The following is a 23,504-nucleotide window of genomic DNA, read 5'->3' on the forward strand; positions in this document are numbered from 1 at the left end:
ACTAATGTTCACTTCTGATAATAAACTATTCTGAACTGTACAGTATATTAAACAACAATAAACCCTTTTTAGATTCAAAATACTACTATAACTGAGCATCAGGTAAATGAAAATAATTGATAATTACTAATGCCAAATGATATGGAAAAGTATACCTTCATAACCATATTCTCCAGTTCTAGGACTAACTCAATATCCACTATATTATTTTAAACTATTAGTACATTTCAAAATTTTTATAGTTTAACAAATGCGTATGTTCTCCTTTACTTGGTAATTCTATCCATATTAGATCTCCTGATCATAAACTTGTCAGCATGTTTCTTTGGCCTTAACAATTATGAACATTATATTGAAAAAAATACAGCAAAATGTAATAAATTGAGTAACACTTGAAAACAATTGCTGAATTATTCAAATAGAAACATTAAAGTATTTCTTTAAATTACCTTTTATGAAATAAAAATAATTTTAATTTTTTATTTTTTAATAAAAATTTTAATATTTTTTTTTAATTTTAATTTTAAATTTAGTAAATGCTAACATTACTCAAAGTTATTGTCTGCTTTTACATGCTTTTTTATTACTATTTAATTTAATATAGTTTTTTTGTATCAGTATACTGCTGCTGGATTATGTGAATTTCCCCTTGGGATTAATAAAGTATCTATCTATCTATCTATCTATCTATGAACATAATGTACAAAAAAACAGGAAATATTCTTTATACAGTTCAAAACTAATATTCCTGCTTTTCCAATAGTTTGGCATGTTGGCAAGTGGTGATTTTCTTCATGCAAGCATTTTATTTGTTTATCTCATCAGACAAACAAACAAACAAAAAAACTGTTTTGTGATACCTGAGCATTATTTCTAGCTTGACCTGGAGGTGAACATTCCAGATCATAGACAATACTGACATTGCTCAAAATAGAGAGAGAGTTTGGGAGCATGAATGGATTGGGACCCAAGGTGACACTTCAGCACCACTGCTCAAGAAAGGAAGATAAAAACTTTTCAGGGATATTCCATATTTGTAAAAAATATTTGTTTAACTTCTCAGATTTACAGATACGTTTAGCATTGTAATAATATTAATTAATTCAATGATGCTGTATATTAATATTGTTTGGTAACAACTAAATATGTGCCAGGCTATTGCAATTTTACTGTATTTGTTTCTACAGAATATTGCTGTATTTCATTTTTTCCAACAGTGTATTTGCTTTTCTGTCAGAATACGGATGTGGTAAGAGAGGACATGAAGGTGGTGAGTGTGACTGAACAAGATGTAGAGGATAGGAAGATATGGAACAAGATGATCTGCTGTAGCAACCCCTAACAGGAGCAGCCAAAAGAAGAAGTAGAAGAAGTAATGAAAACAACAGCTAAAAATTCAATGATAATAAGGAAAATCTTTGAAAAGGTAGAGTCTAACAAGTTTTATATATGTAAGAGAATACCATTGGAGGGGATTCCATCAAAGTACAGAAATCTTAAGTTACAATACATTTTATCACAGTTAATTAAAGTATAACTCATAAACTGCAATGCTCATATATACACTGTATATAGCAAATTAGAACATACCTAATATGCATAGAATTAGAGAAACTGGGTAGATAGCTAAATTTAAAGACATCTTCTCACGACTCTCTTCATTCCCCTAAAGTCCCTTTAATAATTCACTTTAATCTTAAACTATACTATCTCCAATTCAACATTGTTGCCAAGTTTCTATACTTTCTGTGCATATTCATTTTACCTGTTTGTCAAAAGGATAGGCATCATATCAATATTTTAGTCAGTCACTTTAAGAGTTGAGCAGTTATACTAGCAAAAAAGAAAAATTACATCTAGATAAATTAATAAACTTGTGCACCACTGACAATTGTCTCACAATTAATTCTGTATAATTCTGTAAAACCTGATTAAGCAGGTATGCTCTATACATTGTAAGTGTAAAAGAATATGATAGTAATAACAATTTCTTTAGTACCTCAACAGCTGGTATTTTAACAGCCAACACCTGTCGATTAATGTAGAATGCTCTTGAATATGTAATTAGATTAGATTAAGTACATTTAAAATGAATGAGGTTTTACTTGACATTTAGCAAGAGAAAGAGAACAGTATTCATTAAGGGACTGACAGAAATCAAAGACTGCTTGTCTTATCTGGGGTTTTAATCAAAGCTGTGGCTCAGCAAGGTTTGTGGAACCATGAGAAAGGCACGTCTCATTCAGAAGCAGATGTGCTTACACACACGTGTTGCCTGCACCTGCAGGCTTCTTAACTCATGAATGGGCTCCTATTTTTCACAAATCACAACAAAAAGCGTACAACATCCTCCTTGCCAATTGTTATAAAAGACACAATAATTGTAGCTTTTGATTACTACTAATTCACTGTTATAGCAGGATTATAGCTTTCACTGTATCTCTGAAGCTTTCTTGTCTCCTTAACAAGAAGCCTCTTCCCAGAAGAAAGCCTTTTCTCTGCCTCCTCTCCCAAACAGAAACAGCACTGTCCTCTGCTGCTCTGCCCCAAAAAAAGGAGGCTTTTAAGGTCTTTGAATGGCATAAATAGGTACTTTGTGAAGCTTGAATTCCTCTCATTTCAAGTATCACCATTTTTCTCTGTGAAGATCTACTTTCCTTTCCTTTTTTCTCACAAGCTTATTTTAATGTTTATCTTATTATTATTTTTCGTTAATCTTCCAGCAAGTCAAATAGAGCTGGGCTGGGTTTCATGCATATTCATAGTCACTGACTAGAACTGCCGGTTGAGCATGAAGCAGGCTGTCATGGAAACATATAATCTTAGTCATGCACCATTAACTGACGGTGAATCAATATTGAACAGGAAAACAACGCATCACCATCTCCATATAAGAACGAAAAGCTTTTAAAGAAAATAACCAGCTGTTACTGTCAACACCTCATTTGTCCATGCAATATAATACAGGAAATTCCCAAAGGATATAAAGATTATTGGTTTCTACTGTTGAACTAAAATATCAGTAACCTTATATAAATTTAAACCTAAAACATCTAATTTTCAGTTAAACGTACCTGTAGCATTTTAAACAATACTAATGTGTGTCACCTTAGTAGGAGCAAAGGTACATTAAAATGCTATTCAAATTCAAAGAAAATTTGTGCAGCAGGAATACAGACAAAAGACACTTTTCTTTGAAGGTATTTAATTGTTTTGGGGACAGAGCTCTGTGACCCTAATGTATACTCCTCCAAGAAGAAGTAATACCAAATAAATACTCAGAAACAATAAACATCATAAAAATGTTAAAAATATACATTTCAGAAACTCTGCATATTTAGTTCTAAACAAAAAAAAAGATCAAAAAGAGTCTTACTTCATTGCCTGAGGTACATAAAACTTTGTTGTTATTATGGGTTTTTCTTTCTCTTCATCTTCTTCAGGCCCTTCATCTTCATGCTCAGGAACTCTCATTTCATCCTGGAACTGGTATACATATTTATAATTCAATTAAATATTCCATAGAAAGCCAAGGAAATGATTAAGGAATTAAGACCTCAGAAGTTCAGACAATGGTTGGTTGCTCTATATAGAAATGCACATACAAATATGTCATTCAACATAATCAGATATGTTTACATTTTTTCACAAAAATGGTAATAATTTAAACATAACAAACGAACTTTCATGACTATGTTTCTACAGTGTTTCAATTTAGAATGCCTTTAACTTATAAACTTGTAATACATTTAACGTCATTTATTCTTACAAATTACCTTTAAATTTACATGTCTAGACTGCTGTAAACATTTACAAATATCCATCCATACAGTCGTGCTAAGGCTATAACCTATCCAGAGATAAATTTCTCATTCACATAGGGTAGAATAGTGAGGCAGCGCACTATGTGCAGCCATGCTATGAGAACACAAGAAAAAAACATAAGGCTGATGACAAAACACAATGCATTTCATAAATGTATTTTCCAATGAAATAATATACTTCCAAATATCAATAACAAAATAATATAAACAAGTCCAATTCTCAAGCAACAAGATGTTTACTTATGTATATTGTTAGTAATGTGTGCTTTATTAATAGCATGCAATGTTTACACAACATATTTTTTATATTGCATTCATATGAAAATGGCGGAGCATTAATGCCTCAATTAGGCAAAAACAATCACGTCAGGCATTGCATTTCTTACAGTATTTTTTCACTGATTGGTGATACTTACATGTCATTTTACAATAAGATGTTTGCAATTGAACATTTGCTTACTTCAAAGACTTTAGTACTAGATTTATTTCTTCTTTCACGTCACATGGATTCCGTGGTTGACAACAGAAAATCCTGTCTCACTGCATAAAACTAAAGTATTCCTGAAGCATCTGGGGTTTTACCTAACCAACATTTTTTAATATTCCTTTTACCTATGTTGAGTGGATTATAGATTGCAAACTCTGTATTCATTAATTTCAGAATTTGTGTGCTGTACTCTCACTGCAAGATAGCTATGTTACCTGGCTTTGCCTGGGAAGTTTTGTAAAACAATGGACCTTGGGTGTATCAGAAGAACAATGTATCCAAGTACTTTCTGCATGCAGTATCTGTAGTTTTGTTTTTTTTTTTTCCCTCAAAGGCTATTATTATTATTGGCAGGCAGTGTGGTATAGTGGTTATGGCTTTGGACCTAGGACTTCAGACCCTGAAGCTGTAGGTTCAAATCCTGCTACTGACACTGTTGTATGTGGTTCCAACTTTAAAGACCTCAGAAGCAAGTGTATATGCAAAATGTTGTTTTTGGGTTAGGCGAGTCTCTTTTGAAGCTACCAGCAGCAGGTGTGGGGGCTAAGGATACTGTAGACGGAGCAGAATGATGAGAGCCAGTACACATCTAAGTGTGCTAGTAATTGAAAGTAAAAAACTGAGAAGTGCCAGTCCAATTTAAGCATCAATGCAAAGAATTTTGGAAAGTGGTGAAGTGGTGTATCCTCATTCAAAATAAGCAGACATGTATGTAAATGTAACTGATTTTGGAGGTTGTGGTTCCCCTTTACAGTGGAGTAGTTGCCGGGGACCTCTTAAGTTTAAACTGATGCAATAAGTCCATGTGCAGGTATAAGAGTCTTATCCACCTGACTGAAATTGTCATGTGTAGTATTGCATGTGTATTAAATCAAAGAGCGGGACCATATGGGCTGTTGTGCATATTCATATAATGATATAACATTGATCAAGGGCTGGTCTTGGATCAGAGGACATCACTTCTGCCTCTACTTCTCTCTCACTCCATTTTTGTTTCTAGGAAAGCAATACTTAAATTACAGTCATAGCACCAGCCAATGGCACTTGTGGTGTATAGCGTCATGGCTATGCTGTACACTAAACCACTTAAAACTAATGTAATATGCACATCTATAGGAATACAGGAGGAATCAGAAATACTAAGGGCAAGGAGAAACTACTGACAGAGGGCCTAGATTCATAAAACTGTGAAGAAAAAGCATTATATATAACACAAAGGAAAGGTAACTGTAAGGGAAAATGTTAGCTGACTTTAGCCTTATGAGTCATCTAGGCCAAGACTCTAAAGCAAAGTTTTTGCTTGTTTTAAAGAGAAAATATACTACTTTTAACTACATACAAACTTTATCGATTATGCATTTTCATATAATGTATATTAAGCCTTTCCCATTGACACTTCTATTAACTATCAGCCACACTATCTCTAATGAAAGAAAAAATAATGATCATAAAACAACCTTTAACTACAAGATCAATAAGAATATCATCTTTAATGTTTTCAACAGGAGATCAAATAGATCAAATAATTACCTAAATTTGATGAACAAAATTCCTCTCTCTATGTTGTCTTCCCAAATGATTATCTTTTATTTATTTAATGTTGTACTCAGTGGCTACATGTATGCAATGACTTTTTAGGTGTGCCTAATGCTCCGCTGCTTTACGATTCAAGGCAATCATGGCTCCAGAGCAATGCAAAATAATATCCTTAAAATCCTTGTGTTAAAATGAAGCCACTGCAACATCAAATACAATTCATTTACAATACATACAGAAATAACATTCCTAATCTATACCAGGGTTACGTGGGGAGCCTATCCCAAAATTCTGAAAAAATTTTGTATTTCAGTTGTAAACTAGACTTTCCATCAGTCTGCAGTAGACTATAGCCGGTATTTCAAGGCCCTATTTTATCCTTTAAGTTATGGCTTTCTTACTGCCACTCGCACTGTCAAACCTGCAGCACAAAGTCTTCATTTAAAAAACTGAGACTTGATTTATTTGACCACTGTTAAGCTGTTACTGAAGCTGTTAGGCTGTGATGCACCTTTTACACAGGCTAGTGGCCCTCAGAAACCTGTTTTCTGATTGGGTAGTGACTTGGGGTCTGTCAGATCTCTTCCTTCCAGTTTCCTTTGGATTGTTTGGGACACCATCCTCACTAACAAAAGTCCTAAACTTCTAAGGGTAATAATGCTCTGCCTCATTTCATTTGTTAATGGCTGTTTTCTTGCCATTATCATTGGAATATTTCCCAAGTAGTACTTCAGAGGGAATAGTAACACGATCTGTTCCAACTCTGCTTTAAGTGAGACAGTGGGTTTTTAAGTAATCTACAGTAGTTGGGACACCTGTGCACTTTGTTTGAAAGGCTTAATTTACTTTAACTGCTGCAGAACATCTGCAGGTTGTAAGTAGGTTGTTCCCTGAACAGGGCTCATTTGTAATATTCTGATACTAGCCAACCAGCGGTGTACCATACGCCACATAATCAGGCCGGTTTTTTAATGATTTTTAAGCACAGGGAGAAAATTAACATTTGAAAAATCGTTAATGTAATAAATCAGCAAGCAAAGCAACATTGTAACCATGCACGGAACGAACTAACACACAATCGTCCATGACTGAAAACTGGCGGACCGCCATCGCTCATGTGCCTACCTCCAACTCGTCACTTGAGTTGTTGTCGTCTTTGCACAGTCCAGATGCACCTGTGACTTTCCGTGTTCCTGCAGGAGCATCTAAGAAGACGCATGTTTGTTATGTAGTTTGCTATGGTGCACGCGTTCGTGCGTCGTAACCGAAAACTCGTTTTTTAAAGACTGTTTACTTCATTGTGTTTTAACCTCAGTTGTAAAGGATTGTTTTAAGAATCCCATGGGATACCCTTCGCAAACCGTTTTACACACTGCATATGGCGATTCACCTCCACGAGAAACATGCCTCTATGAACAGTCAGCGTGGCTTGGAAGTGCATGTGGCCTCTATGACAGACGAATATAAATTACGCCATTTTTTCTGTGTCGGCGCGTCCGAGTTGGTGGGCGTGGCTCTGCGAGTTGTCGTCGTATCCAATGGTCTTGGAGTTGGTGGGCGTGGCTCCTTCCTGCGTGCGCCATAGGTGTCTTACTTGTCGGCGACTTAGTGAATCCACGCCCCTTCCGGCGTGCTTTCCATGGGTGTCTTGCCTTAGTGAATTATATATATATATATATATATATATATATATATATATATATATATATATATATATATATATATATATATATATATATATTTTATTTTTTCATTTTCAGGTTTTGCTAACTTAAACTTTAAATTTAAACCTGCTTACGTTTTCACCATTTTAGGTCATTCACTGCATTTCAACTAATAAAATTTCAAGAAAAACTTAAAACTGAGGTGTTCTAAAACTTTTGACCAGTACCATATATATACACACATATATATATATATATATATATATATATATATATATATACACATATACATATATACATATATATATATATATATACTGTATATAAATATACTAACAAAATACCAGCATGGAGAAGTAGTGTGTTAAAGAAGCAATGAAAAGAAAAGGAAACATTTTGAAAATAACGTAACATGATTGTCAATGTAATTGTTTTGTCACTGTTGTGAGTGATGAGTGTTGTTGTCATATATATATATTTACACACACACACATAAACATATATATATACATATCTATACATATACACATATATACATATATATATATCTACATATATACACATACATATACATACACACATACACACACATATATACACACAAATACATATATATATATATACATACACACACACATATATAAACATATATATACATATACATACACACAGCTATTTTGTATCAGTGCAATACGCTGCTTGTTAAAATGGATAACTCCCGCTCTTACGTGCAAGTCTGCGTGGATATTATGAACTATCGTATTTGTTCAAGTTCTATTTAAATTTTAAATAGAAGGAATTTTTATTTAGTCGACAGAAATATCTTTGGTAGGAATGGTAAAAACAGACAGGAATATTATTCCTGAATAAATCAACTCAAACCTTAAACAACTTATAATATTTTGCTCTCCATAAAAATATATCCTGTCTAAATTATACAAGTTAGAAATAAAGTAAACATTAAAAGAACAAACATTCAAATTTCTTTACTCTTATGTAATTTTATATAAAAAATAAACTTAGATTTTAAATATTCCAAAAGATTTTGCTCTCCATAGAAATATATCCTGTCAAAATTATACAAATTCAAATATGAACATGCTGCATAACAAAACCTGGAAATATAAATAAAATGTGTTCCTTTCAGCAATAACAAATCAAATCATTCAGTTGTCTTTGCTCATATGTCATTTTAGAGCTGGACGCCTGGCATCTTTTTTTGGCAACAAATTCGTTTCTGTTTGGTGTGAGGTTCTGTGTTGTGGAGATTCTCAGGATGGATTGCAGGTGCTCATCAGTGAGGCGACTCCTGTGTGCTGTTTTGTTAGTCTTTATCACTGAGAAGAGCTTCTCACACAGATATGTGCTACCAAACATGCACAAGGTTCGAGCCGCATGTAGACGGACTTTTTTTGTTCTTCAAAGTCACCAAAGCGCCGTGCAAACTCAGTGCGCTCAGTTTATCAGCAAAGTGCATATTTGGGAACACCACAGTGACGACTTGGTTTAACATTACTTGGCAACAGGGAAAGAGGGGAAAGTTGCACTGGTGCATTTGTGTCTCCCATAAAAGCAGCTTCACTTGAAATCACTTTGTGATTGTGCACGGGTAAAAACGTCCGCTGAAGTGTCAGATTCTTATTTAATTATTCTGCTTTCTGTATCTTCTGCATTGCATTCAGGTTACCCTGATGTTTTGTCTCATAGTGCCGTCTTAGATTAAATTCTGTAATTACAGCCACATTAGCTCCACAAATGAGACACACGGGTTCAGTAAACATATACTCAGCCTCCCATCGGTTTTTAAAGGCTCTATTTTCAGAATGAACTTTTCTCTCCAGCATCGCGTGAGCTAGCTTCGCAATAACTTGCAGCATCATAAGCTAGACTTGATTAACGCGGTAAGTGTTCGGCAAGGCAGCTGAAGCGCTGCATTATGGGATCTGTAGTTTATTGTGTTACCAGCGCTTCATATACCCGGGCCATTAATAACAATAATACAGTATATAAAATGATCTGCGGGCGGATATAATTACGCCGGGCGGATGTGGCCCGTGGCCCTTGAGTTTGACAAATATGGACTAAATAGAACTTGAAAAGATATATTTTTTGAAATGTGATCGCGCAATTCAGATAGAGTTGACGCGCACTACAGCCTGCATCCTCCCCTCGCTCTTACTTTTTTACCGTTCATCTAATGAATACACTGAGTATGGCTTTACCAAAACAATCATTGATGGCGAATAAAGTATCCATTATTCGAGTATGTAGATCGGAATATATATACATATATATATACCCGCATATCGCAGCGGAGAAGTAGTGTGTTAAAAAAGCTAGAAAAAGAAAAGGGAACATTTTAAAAATAACGTAACATGACTGTCAATATACAGTATTTGTTTTGTGAGTGTTACTGAGTGTTGCTGTCATCAAGGATTTGATTATCATTATTTCTTTCAATCAGGCTCGTATTTGTAGGATGTGTTGTGTTCAAGTTACATTCCGTGTTTGTCAATCGTTGTAAAGATGACAGGTTTCTTTCATCGATTCGTTTCTTACTGCATCAATAAACAGCTCGTCTTCTTCTTTATCTGAGACCTGACACACTGCATGCACGGGTTTTTTTACACTGTCTTCCTTTAGCGGGACATTGACTTTTTCCCCGTGTGCTTTGTTTCGCAGTAGCTGGATTTATGAATATGCTTATCAGGCGCTTCATATTTTTGCTGCCTTTTCAATTGTGTAATTGGTTTTGTTCAGCGCTCTTTGGAACTGTTGCCTTTTATCTCTGCACTGCGTCAGTTCACGTGAGCCGCTCGGTGTACATGCATCGAAGGTTCCCAGCTGTGCTGGTGCCATCTCGTGCTATGTCCATGGCTGTATTTAATGTTACCTTAGTCCTGGCACTTAAAACTTTCTCTCGCAGTTTCGCTGAGTTTGTGTCAAACACCACCCTGACCATCTCATCTTCCTCTCCATAAACACAGTCCTTCACCCGTGAATATTTAGTGGAGTTTGCTATTGGATTGCCGCTGACGGACGGCCTTATATGGGCAGGCACTAAATTACAAACGCCAGCGCAGCCTGTCTATGAACTTAATTTAAAGTGTAGGTTTACATCGTGCTTTGTTTCCGAAGTAGCAGAACTCATGAACATGGTTGTATATGTCACTTTCGCTTCTTATTGTTTGCTGCCTTCTCAATTATATAATGCATGTTTTCTTCAGCGCTTTTTGGAGGTCTTCCTGGTTTTCTATGTACTGCGTGATTACGTGGGAGGCGTGATGATGTCACACGAAACTCTGCCCCCACGGCGTTCAAGCTCATCTCCATTACAGTAAATGGAGAAAAACAGCTTCCAGTTATGACCATTACGCGTAGAATTTCGATATAAAACCTGCCCAACTTTTGTAAGGAAGCTGTAAGGAATGAACCTGCCAAATTTCAGCCTTCCACCCACACGGGAAGTTGGAGAATTAGTGATGAGTCAGTGAGTGAGTCAGTGAGTGAGTGAGTGAGGGCTTTGCCTTTTATTAGTATAGATATATATAAATCTATTTATTTAAAAATCTTTTCTAAAAAGCCAAACTTCCCCCTTTAAATAATTTTATTCTAAAAGGGCACTAATTATCATATGCACAAATTAACTGGCTTTTATGGTAAATATAATACTATGCAAAAGACAGTTCTGTGCCAAGTATTCTATTCAGATTTACAAAAATTTGCAACATTTCAAATTTTGTCATGATTATAAAAACACATTATCCAATTGGGACTTTATAACTGAAATGAGAATTATGACAAGCCTAGTCTTACCGTTTCAAACAACTCCTCCATGAGCTCACTGACTTCCTTTTCTGTGAGGTAGAAAAAAAAAAGATAAATCTTTAAAAAAACACAAAACAAATTTCATAACTCAGCTTAAAACTGAGAGACTTATTTTCATGTGGCATTAAAATTAGAAGACCAATACTATACAATACACTGTTAAAGCCTATGTCACATTAGGTGACTTTTTGTCACAGGGCATGTCAGACTTGTCAAGTACAGTTGCGGATTTCATAGCTGTAAAATGTCAAATTACACAACTGAAAATCGCTGGGCATGTAAAATTTACTGACAGGGTTAAGGACTTTCTGGCACAGTCATGCTCTACCTTTTTATTGACAGACAATAGTGTGTTGCCTGATGGAGTCGTTGCTGTACCTGCACTGTGCAAAGAGTTAACACTGGCAGCTAGTTCAGCCACAGTGTCCGCCCTTTCTTATTTTATTCTTTTCAGTTTTAGTATGGAAACCTCAATGCAACAAACAGACCAGCTTCTTTTCTAATTGTGAAGTTCAAAACATACATGTTCCTTACTCCTTGTCATTATATTCTAAGCACTGAAGTACCGGATGAGCAATGATTGGTTGTCGGTCCTATGACACACACAGTTCGCCCCTCCAACTAAAGACCAGTTTGATTCGGTCGTTGGGTATGTCTCATGTCACAAGGCTATGGCTTAAAATCAGTGGAAATGTCATCTAATGTGACATGGGCCTAAGGCAGGCAATGGGGGTCACTGTCTCCTCCAAAAAAAAATTCCTTCAGTATCTTCTCTTTTATTATAACTGCTCCATTTGTGTACACTTAGAAAGTTAATCAGGCACTTAGAGTGCCTATAAGCATTAGAAGATGTGTGTCAGTTGTGATTTAACTTACTGGTTATTCGTACAGCACGGTCATTACGAAAGTCTTCTTGGTCTGGCTCATCCAAATCCTCCAAGAAATTGTACTCTGGATCATCATCATCATCACCTTCCTCTGCAGAATAAAAGAAGAAACAAGGAATCAACAATAACTCACAAAGACAGAACAAACTGAAGGCTGACATGCTAAAGGAACAAGATCTCTTCAATATGTTTCGCAGTGTATTTTCTAGCATGAAGTAAGGAGTAGCTTAACATGTCATTATTATATTTAATATGATTTTACATATATACGCATTAAATTAGCTTATTTATTTATTCATTTTGCAAGGTTACTATATTATTACATAATTTTAATATTAAACATAATTCCTTAGAAGCCAAAACAAAGGATAAACTAATGGCATTCTATTAAGTTCAAGCAGTCTGACATAAAAATGCTATAGCTCACAACTTAGAAGTAAACCTTTGTATGGAACACAGTGACAAAATAGTACCTATGTTGATTATACTAGAAAAAGAACAAAAATAAGAAAAATATTGGAATAAGCATGCCATGAGTGTCTTCTTTTCATCACCTGTGCCACACAGGCAGACATGTTTGCTAAACAATAAACAACTTGACTGAGTTGAAAGATCTATATTCCTCCAGTTTCAAACAAAGACAAGCCATTTACTGATCAACAAACAACATCTGGAGGTTTAAATCTCATTTCGCAACCAGTATCAATGGCAGACAGATTGAAAAGGTCAAGCTGTTGCCGAGTAAACACTGAAGGCACTAAAAAGCACAGCTGATTAACAAAAACATGGCACTTAAAAGGACTGACAAAGCATAATATGATTGCAATTTTACAACTATTTCAAAAAGAGTCTGTATTGCAGGAAATCACATCTGAACAAATTAATCCAAACAAAAATGTAACTTTTAATGTTTTGGATGATGTTATAAGCTTTATTGGGGGTAGGGGATGTTGGTTGGAGTTAAGAGGTTAACCCCACAGACATTTTTTTTTTAACCTGGGTGGAACGAAAGAGTAACTGGGTGGTTTAAAAAAATAAAGAAACAAAATCATCTGTTATAAAACCAAGATGTATATAATTTCATTACACAGAACACTGAAATAATCTTCAGAATGTACATTTTTTTAGTATTTGGGATCTGATTTATGATCCTAAAATATCAAGCAATTCTTGCACTATTCTTTCTGAAGTATAATGTGCAATTTTATCAACATTAAAATGTGTTAAGAAGTAACAACCCAAAGTATTGCAATGTTTGAGTAGTTTTTCAATTAGTGTTGTATGTGGTAAATTATTTTTTGTTAACCAATAATATCTTTTCTTTTCCGCTTGCTCCATCCCAGTTTGATCTAGAATTAGTTTTTCCTTCATAAATGCACAAGTATCAATGTGCATTTTACTTTGTACATGATCAACAAAGCTTTATTTTCAAAGTCTCATGCATGCCACAGTTACCCAAATCACTTGACTGTAGATTGACTCTTAGAGTATTTCAAACACATGACAAATATCATTCCATTATCTTTCACCAGTAGCCAACCAGATATTTTAAACCACTCACCTTTGATACCTGATAAGTGGTGCTTAGATGAATGTTTTTTTTTTGTTTTGTTTTTAAAGAGATTTTGTAGAAGGTAATTACACATATGGACTGGCTGTCATGGTGTCTCTGTCAGAACCAACAATTTTGTAATAGATTTGGTAATTTTACCACTATGCTTAGATGATTAATCTCTTTTAAAATAGTGTTATTTTATGATTTAACTTTTTACTCAATATTGCTTAACATAACAGTATTTTAATAATAACAAATCAATGAGACTAAATTCATTTTGAAGTTTTTAATTTTAATTATTGTAAAATATCCAGCAGGTCACAACTCACAGTAACAGTAATTTTCCGCAGTTACTTTGAATTGCACTGCAAGGTAGTTTAACAGCAAACTATTTCTTTTTCACAAGGAAAATTTTGATTTAGAAGTTCTACTTTTTCACTGTCAAGGACTACTTTGAACTCTTTTTTTGTGCACTTTTTTTGTACATTTTTTTCTTTTTTTATTAAAGATTAGGCAACTTCCCCAACTGCTATACGTCAATGTTGTTTCCTCAAACCACCAGCCCCATAAATCATTATTCAGGGTGGGCAGCTACTTCACTCCACTACAACTGCAGGTCTCAAGAGTCATATGCTCCCACACTCCCTTAAGCCAGCCAACAGTCAGTTGCCCTGGAGAAATATAATGGAAGGACATAGAGGAACTGAAATCCTAACCAGGATGAGTGTTGGTTCCTTACCAAGGCAGGAGGCTATAACGGAAGGTCAAGTATGGAATAATGTACCGGCCGGGATATGTGCTGGTTCCTTATCAAGACAGAACACCTGATTGGAAGAACAGGAGGTGTCTGTGGAACGGGATTACATGTTTTCAATATGAATACCCACCTTGTCCCTTCTTTGAGTGGGATTCTGCATGACCCAGAAGCACTTTCCAGGTATAGTTACTGTGGTGCCAAAAGTACTCCCGGGTCCAGCATAAACCAGTGAGTCTTCTATATATTAGTCAGATTCAGGAGGAGTGTGAATGAGACCAAGTAGAAGACGTGGAAAGAGGAAACAAAACATATTATTGTATTGTACTGCTGTGAAAAAGTATTTGGAGGTCTTTTGAGGTATTGTAAAACAAAAAATAAAATCTAGTGTTTGAACCTAGGACTGCTCATAGTATCTTTTAGAGGTTTTGCATAGCTATATTTTAAAGGTAACACTGAAAATCAATTTAATAATAGACACTATTTAAATATATACTGTGCACTATATGATTACATAGCCATCAACTTGATAGCCCTATTTTTTCATGGCTATCATGACAATCAAGCAATTTATTAATTAGTGTGTAGAACCTCAAAACAAGGGATCTGTTTAGCAATCATTTTGTTTAGTTCCAACATACATTTATACCCTATGTTTGGATAGTTTTTTTTTTCCTTAATAAATAAAACCATCACTTAAAAAATGCATTTTGTGTTTACTTGGGTTATCTTTGTCTAATATTTAAATTTGTTTGAAGATCTGTAATATGTAAGTGTTACAAACATGCAAAAAAAAATTAGAAATCAGGAAGGGGCCAAATACATATATATATACATATATATATATATATATATATATATATATATATATATATATATATATATATATATATATATATATATATATATATATTAGTGCTGGGTGGTATACCGGTTCATACCGAAAACCATTTTTTATTTTTGTTATGATATGGATTTTTCTTATACAGCAACACCGGTTTAAATTGCCTAAACAACGTTCGTAAAGTGGTGCAGCGGAAAACTATTCAAGTGATCTTTTTCACTGCTACACCACTAATCACAGAGTTGTTGTGCGGGGGCTCTTTTTCACTGCTACACAGCTAAATAGGTAGTGGTAGTGTAGGTATTGTGCGGTGAAAATGGACAGAGAACATTCCAAAACTGAAGCTGACGATAAAGTTGAACATGATGAACAGAAGAAGTTTTGCCGAAAAAAAGGAGTCACGTCTGTTGCCAGGAGATACTTTGGTTTTAAAAGGTCGGATGTGGATCATTATGTTCAAATATGTAAATACTGTTTCTATACTACCAGATAATACTGCAAGCCAAGTTGTACTTGTTTTATTTGTTTTCAATACAGTGTAATGTGCCTGGGTACTGTGTAATAGTGTGACGACATGTTGACTTTATTCTCGACATTGCTACTTTATTCTCGCCGTTTATGTCAAGATTCAAGTCGACATGTTGACTTTATTCTCGTAATTTGTCATTAAAGAAGAACATCGTAAACTAAACTTCATCGTAAAAAGAATATTTAATTTCCTAGATTTTCTCAAACCCCGTAATAAGTTATATAGTATATTAAATGCTTTGTGTTGTGTTCCCAGAGCCATGTTAATCACTACTGCTTCTTAAACCGACTTCCTCTTGCACTAAGAGGAGGCGCAGATAGCACACAGAATACATTAATTTCATGATATTCCTGCTCCCTGAACATTTAGAATGCTAAAATAAATACTTGATATAATTTTCATGGTGAAATGCATTAAAGCATGTTTTAATCATGTGGGGGCACAGCAGCGTGGAGGTTGCATTGCTGCCTCACAGCAAGGGTGTCTTGGGTGTATCCTGCCTTGAATTTGCATGTTTTTCTAGTGGGTTTACTCAGCGTCCCCTCCTTGAACTGTCACCTTGTGGTGGAGGGGTTTGCGTGTCCCAATGATCCTAGGAGCTATGTTGTCCGGGGCTTTATGCCCCTGGTAGGGTCACCCAAGGCAAACTGGTCCTAGGTGAAGGATGAGACAACGAGCGGTTCAACAAACCTCCAATGAAGAGCAAAAACATTGGACAACGTTTTCCATTGCCCGGACGCGCGTCACCGGGGACCCTGGTGGATGAGAGGGTGGCCTCCCTCCGCCTTCGGGTGGGAGGAGGGTCCTGACTGTGGTTTGTGTGTATGCGCCGAACAGCAGTTTGGAGTATCTACCCTTTTTAGAGTCTCTGGAGGGGGTGCTAGAGGGCGTACCTTCTGGGGACTCCCTCGCTCTGCTTCAATGCTCACGTGGGCAATGACAGTGAGACCTGGAAGGGCGTGATAGGGAGGAATGGCCCCCCCCGATCTGAACCCGAGCGGTGTTTTGTTATTGGACTTCTGTGCTCGTCACGGATTGTCCGTAACGAACACCATGTTCAAGGATAAGTGTGTTCATATGTGCACTTGGCACCAGGACACCCTAGGCCTCAGTTCGATGATCGACTTTGTGGTCGTGTCATCGGACTTGCGGCCATATGTCTTAGACACTCGGGTGAAGAGAGGGGCGGAGCTATCAACTGATCACCACCTGGTGGTGAGTTGGCTTCGATGGTGGGGGAAGATGCCGGTCAGGCCTAGTAGGCCCAAATGTGTTGTGAGGGTCTGCTGGGAACGGCTGGCAGAGTCCCCTGTCAGAAGTGGCTTCAACAGCCACCTTCGGCAGAGGGAGGTGGGGGACATTGAGTCCGAATGGGCCATGTTCCGTTCCTCTATTGTTGAGGCGGCTGACCGGAGCTGTGGACGTAAGGTGGTCGGTGCCTGTATTGGCGGCAATTCCTGAACCTGTTGGTGGACACCGGCGGTGAGGGATGCCGTCAAGCTGAAGAAAGAGTCCTATAGGACCTTTTTGTCCTGTGGGTCTCTGGAGGCAGCTGATAGGTACCAGCAGGCCAAGCGGAATGAGGCTTCGGTGGTTGCTGAGGCAAAAACTCGGGCATGGGAGGAGTTTGGAGAGGCCATCGAGAATGCCTTTCGGACGGCTTTGAGAAGATTCTGGTCCACCGTCCGGCATCTCAGGAGGGGGAAGCAGTGCAGTGTCAACACTGTATATGGTGGGGATGGTGCACTGCTGACCGCAACTCAGGACGTTGTGGGTCGGTGGGGGGAGTACTTCGAAGACCTCCTCAATCCCACTAACATGCCTTCCAATGAGGAAGCAGAGCCTGGGGACTCCGAGGTGGGCTCTCCTTTGGTGGCAGGGCCCCCGAGGTGGATGAGATACACCCGGAGTTCCTCAAGGCTCTGGATGTTGTAGGACTGTCTTGGTTGACACGTCTCTGCAACATCGCATGGACATCGGTGACAGTGCCTCTGGATTGGCACACCGGGGTGGTGCTCCCTCTCTTTAAAAAGGGGGACCGGAGGGTGTGTTCCAACAACAGAGGGATCACACTCCTCAGCCTCCCTGGAAAAGTCTATTCGGGGGTTCTGGAGAGGAGGGTCCGTCAGATAGTCGAACCTTGGATTCAGGGGGAACAGTGTGGTTTTCTTCCTGGTCGCGGAACAGTGGACCAGCTCTACACCCTTAGCAGAATCCTGGAGGGTGCATGGGAGTTTGCCCAACCAGTCTACATGTGTTTTGTGTGTTTTGTGGAAAAGGCATTCGACCATGTCCCTCGGGGAATCCTGTGGGGGTGCTCCGGGAGTATGGGGTACCGGACCCCCTGATAAAAGCTGTTCGGTTCCTGTACAACCGGTGTCAGAGCTTGGTCCGCATTGCCGGCAGTAAGTCAAGCCTGTTTCCAGTGACAGTTGGACTCCGCCAGGGCTGCCCTTTGTCACCGATTCTGTTCATAACTTTTATGGACAGAATTTCTAGGTGCAGCCAGGGTGTTGAAGGGGTCCGGTTTGGTGGACTCAGGGTTGGGTCACTGCTTTTTGCAGATAATGTTGTCCTGTTTGCTTTATCAGGCCGAGATCTTCAGCTCTCTCTGGAACGGTTCGCAGCTGAGTGTGAAGCGGCTGGGATGAGAATCAGCACCTCCAAATCCGAGACCATGGTCCTCAGCCGGAAAAGTGTGGAGTGCCCTCTCAGGGTAGGGGAAAGAGATCCTGCCCCAAGTGGAGGAGTTCAAGTATCTCGGGGTCTTGTTCACGAGTGAGGGAAGAATGGACCGTGAGATCGACAGGTGGATTAGTGTGGCACCCGCAGTGATGCGGGCTCTGCATCGGTCTGTCGTGGTGAAAAAGGAGCTGGGCCGTAAGGCAAAGCTATCAATTTACCAGTCGATCAACATTCCTACCCTCACCTATGGTCATGAGCTATGGGTAGTGACCGAAAGAAAGAGATCGTGAAAACAAGCGGCTGAAATGAGTTTCCTCCGCAGGGTGTCTGGGCTTTCCCGTAAAGATAGGGTGAGAAGCCCAGTCATCTGGGAGGGGCTCAGAGTAGAGCCGCTACTCCTCCACAAAGAGAGGAGTCAGATGAGGTGGTTCGGGCATCTGATCAGGATGCCTCCTGGACGCCTCCCTGGTAAGGTGTTCCGGGCACGATTAACCGGGAGAAGGCCCCGGGGAAGACCCAGGACACGCTGGAGGGACTATGTCTCCTGGCTGGCCTGGGAACGCCTTGGGATTCTCCCGGAAGAGCTGGAAGAACTGGCCGGGGAGAGGGAAGTCTGGGCCTCTCTGCTTAAGCTGCTGCCCCCACGACCCAACCCTGGATAAGAGGAAGAGGATGGATGGATGGATGGTTTACTCGGCGTGCTTCAGTTTCCTTTCAAAGTCATGTAGGATGTGGGTTTTTTGTTATGCTATATTGACCCTGCTAGTGTATGTTTTGCTCATATTCACCCTGTGATGTGCTGGCGACTCGTTCAGGATTTTATTCTGCCTTGCACACAATGCTTGCTGGGATGGGTGCAACCCTGGATGGATGGCATAATTAAACATGTATAATGAAGATTTTTTTTAAGTTCTGAACACACCGTGGGCTAAGTTTATAACTAGTTTTAATTTCACAAAGACGTTTATCGTGTGGTGACTGGTTATGTGGAAAAAGAAAAAGGAAGGATAGGAACTGGGGGTTTAATACGTCAGAAAGAGACAGCATGCATGAAATAAAGAAAGCCCACCCAGAAGAACATCCACTGGATTCTGTGTTCGTGTCTCCGACCACCAGATCACAAACTCCACATTTACACAATATTTAAGTTAAACCTGTGCAATACCCATTCATACATCCAGTTTTTTGGAGCCTCATCACACCTGCCATAAAGTTCTAAACACTGAACATACACCTGGGGACCCCTTACTGCGAGGGAGCCGCACTACCGCCTCACTACTGTGCATGTTTAATATTGGTTTTAATGCATTTCATCATGAAAATGATATCAAGTATTTATCTTAGCATTCTAAATTTTCAGAGAGCAGGAAAATCATGAAGTGAATGGATTCTGTGCGGTGATCGCTGCCGGCACCGCCTCTTAGTGCGGAGGAAGTCAGTTTAAGAAGCGTAGTGATTAACAACTGGGTCGGGGAGCACTTAACACAAAGCATTTAATGTACTGCATTAACTTATGATGGGGTTTGAGAAAATCTAGTATATTAAACATTGATTTTAGGATGAAGTTTAGTTTACAACATTCTACTTTAATTATAAAATAAACTGAGAATATAGTGGAAATGTCGACTTTAATCTCGACATAAACGGTGAGAATAAAGTGGAAATTTCAACTTTAATCTCGACATAAGCGTCAAAATTAAAGTGACGACATATCGACATATAATTTGTTTTTTTCTTCCCTGTGTCCATATTTTTTTTTCTTCACTGTGGCCCTAATACGATTCTGTAGGGCTATACCACAAATTGCATTATAAATGCAAGTTGCAGTTTTATTATTTATGTATATAGCTTAGCTTGAAGCAAGGTCCATATTAATGTACCTAAATGTTGATTCAGTTGGTAAAGATGTCATCACGAAGTTGCACTTGTTTTATTTTATTTTAATTTGGTGAATGCTGTGTAATGCACCTGGGCTTGAAGTCTTGAATTAATAGTGCGACTATCAGTAATAATACTATTATTTATTTTATTGTTATTATTTATTAGTTTAAATATTATGCAGTTTAATGATGGTAAAGTTGTTTAAAAAGTCACTTTAACGTGTCAGTGGACAAAGATTATTAACATTAACAGAAAGTGTAGTTGGTTTACAAAAAAATTTACTATTTATTCCTGTTCTAAGACATGTTCAGTGCAATACAATTTTTGACAAGCACCTCTAGATATTTTACTAAGTCTAAATGCCTCTTTGGACGGTTGAAAATATGCTGTCAAAATTATAGTTTTAAGTTTTTGCAAAATTTGTTCAATAAAAAGGTCATACCGCCCCACCCCTAATATATATGTGCAGACCCCCGTGACCCTGTGTTCGGATTCAGCTGGTTGGAAAATGGACAGATGGATATATATCTGTAAAATTCTGTTAAAACGAAATATTCATTACAACGAAGTATTTTTATGGTCTCAACAGTTTTCCTATATGACATGAGTCTATAGAAATCTTGTTACTATGAAATATATTCAGTAGATACCTTCATTATAATGAAGTGGTCAAAAGACCTTGAAATGCCTGAATGAATCATCCAAAGAGCAGTTAGTTCTGTGGTCGCAGCTCAGTTGTGCACATTGATCCCCAAATAGAAACACTGTATTTTTTTTTTTTTCTTCAAACTTTCCTAGTACTGTTTTTTTTTACAGTTTTTGTTTTCAGTGGTTTTCAATGGTATCTTTTGCTTCTTGCCCGTCAACATTTGAAAACCATCCATTGGAATTTAAATCATTGTCGCCCTCCTATAGAAACAGCAGACACGAAAAAGCAATAACAGCTCATATTAGAAAAAAAAACTTTACATTTTTGCAGCTCTCGATTCCGGCAAAAAGAAAAAAGACATTGCCAGTGAATTTGGAATTTTTCCATCAACACTGTCAACTTTCTTGAAAGCCTGAGCAAAAAAAAAGAAGAAAAATCTCAGGTTGCAAACATATGCAAACTATTGCATTTGAAGACGTTGAAAAAGCAGTTTTTATGTGGCTCAGTGATGCTCATTCAAGAAACATTCCTATTAATGCGGCACTCATTCAAGAAAATGTGAGGTTTCTAAACTCTCTTGGGACCTCCCCCATTTGGGCAACACACCGAAGAGCGTCCCGAAGTGCGATCACCACATCTGTGGAAGACTGTTTATCCATTCCCGGGGCAACAGCAGGCTCTCACAGCTCTGCTGTGGCTCTTTACCGAAGCAAAAAAGAAAAGATTTTGATGGGTGATGCAAAGAACATTGTAAATGCAGGGAACAGTATTACTTGGCCACTAACCTGGCCACAACCCTGTCTGACTGCTTTGTCTGTGTAGAGGAGAGTGGTAAATAAAGTACTGAAACTCACTCTTGTGTTTTGGGGTGCAACCGGGACTTATAGTGCGACCACGATCTTTTAGGATTTGCTTCCGTGGCACTTCACTGCAGCACTGTGAGCCTGCTTTTGCCCTGCCCCGGCAACGGACAAAACTCTTTCACAGACGCGTAATTTGCACTTTGGGACGCACTTTAGTGTGTCCTTCCTTATGGGTGGGGGTGGGGGATCCCAAAAGAATTCAAAAACCACACAATATGAAGAAGAAAAGGTTGATTCGGCTTCTGATTGATAACTGTGCTGTATACATGCTTCCACATTTAGATAACGTTCGCATTGAATTCCCCCCATTCAATTGCAATGCAGTGCTTCAGCCACTGAATTTGGGCATCATTCGCATCCTGAAAGTGTATTATTGCAAGGAAATGCTAAGAAAAATTCTCACCAGCATAACATGTAGACAGGAGGAGATTAAAATTAACGCAAAAGAAGCTATTGAAATGATTGAAAAAGACTTGATGCAAGTTAAAGAAAGCACTATTAGTGACAAATACAGAATCTCGTCACTACGAAATTTTGATTACAACAAAATATTTTTAGGTCCCCGGCAGTTCACTGTATGGAATTTTACCTGTATGTATGTATGTATGTATATATATATATATATATATATATATATATATATATATATATATATATATATATATATACTGTATATGTACAGTGGTGTGAAATACTATTTGCCCCCTTCCTGATTTCTTATTCTTTTGCATGTTTGTCACACAAAATGTTTCTGATCATCAAACACACTTAACCATTAGTCAAATATAACACAAGTAAACACAAAATGCAGTTTTTAAAATGATGGTTTTTATTATTTAGGGAGAAAAAAAATCCAAACCTACATGGCCCTGTGTGAAAAAGTAATTGCCCCTTGTTAAAAAATAACCTAACTGTGGTGTATCACACCTGAGTTCAATTTCTGTAGCCACCCCCAGGCATGATTACTGCCACACCTGTTTCAATCAAGAAATCACTTAAATAGGAGCTGCCTGACACAGAGAGGTAGACCAAAAGCACCTCAAAAGCTGGACATCATGCCAAGATCCAAAGAAATTCAGGAACAAATGAGAACAGAACTAATTGAGATCTATCAGTCTGGTAAAGGTTATAAAGCCATTTCTAAAGCTTTAGGACTCCAGCGAACCACAGTGAGAGCCATTATCCACAAATGGCAAAAACATGGAACAGTGGTGAACCTTCCCAGGAGTGGCGGCCGACCAAAATTACCCCAAGAGCGCAGAGACGACTCATCCGAGAGGTCACAAAAGACCCCAGGACAACGTCTAAAGAACTGCAGGCCTCACTTGCCTCAATTTAGGTCAGTGTTCACGACTCCACCATAAGAAAGAGACTGGGCAAAAACGGCCTAGACGCAAACCACTGTTAAGCAAAAAGAACATTAGGGCTCGTCTCAATTTTGCTAAGAAACATCTCAATGGTTGCCAAGACTTTTGGGAAAATACCTTGTGGACTGATGAGACAAAAGTTGAACTTTTT

General features: G+C 37.9%; 1 protein-coding gene across 2 annotated transcripts in view; it reads right to left on the bottom strand.

Annotated features, from left to right (window-relative positions):
• Positions 1–23,504, bottom strand: part of LOC120538167 (GON-4-like protein) — a 141,189-nt gene that overhangs the window by 42,015 nt on the left and 75,670 nt on the right. For both annotated transcript variants that reach the window (XM_039767611.1, XM_039767606.1), the window contains exons 12-14: positions 12,216–12,317; positions 11,328–11,368; positions 3,377–3,486 (exon numbers count right to left, since the gene is read on the bottom strand). In XM_039767611.1, coding sequence (XP_039623545.1) covers positions 3,377–3,486; positions 11,328–11,368; positions 12,216–12,317 — 253 coding nt within the window. The remainder of the gene's footprint in view (positions 1–3,376; positions 3,487–11,327; positions 11,369–12,215; positions 12,318–23,504) is intronic.

The sequence above is a fragment of the Polypterus senegalus genome, chromosome 1 (assembly GCF_016835505.1).
Source record: "Polypterus senegalus isolate Bchr_013 chromosome 1, ASM1683550v1, whole genome shotgun sequence".
NCBI lineage: Eukaryota > Metazoa > Chordata > Cladistia > Polypteriformes > Polypteridae > Polypterus > Polypterus senegalus.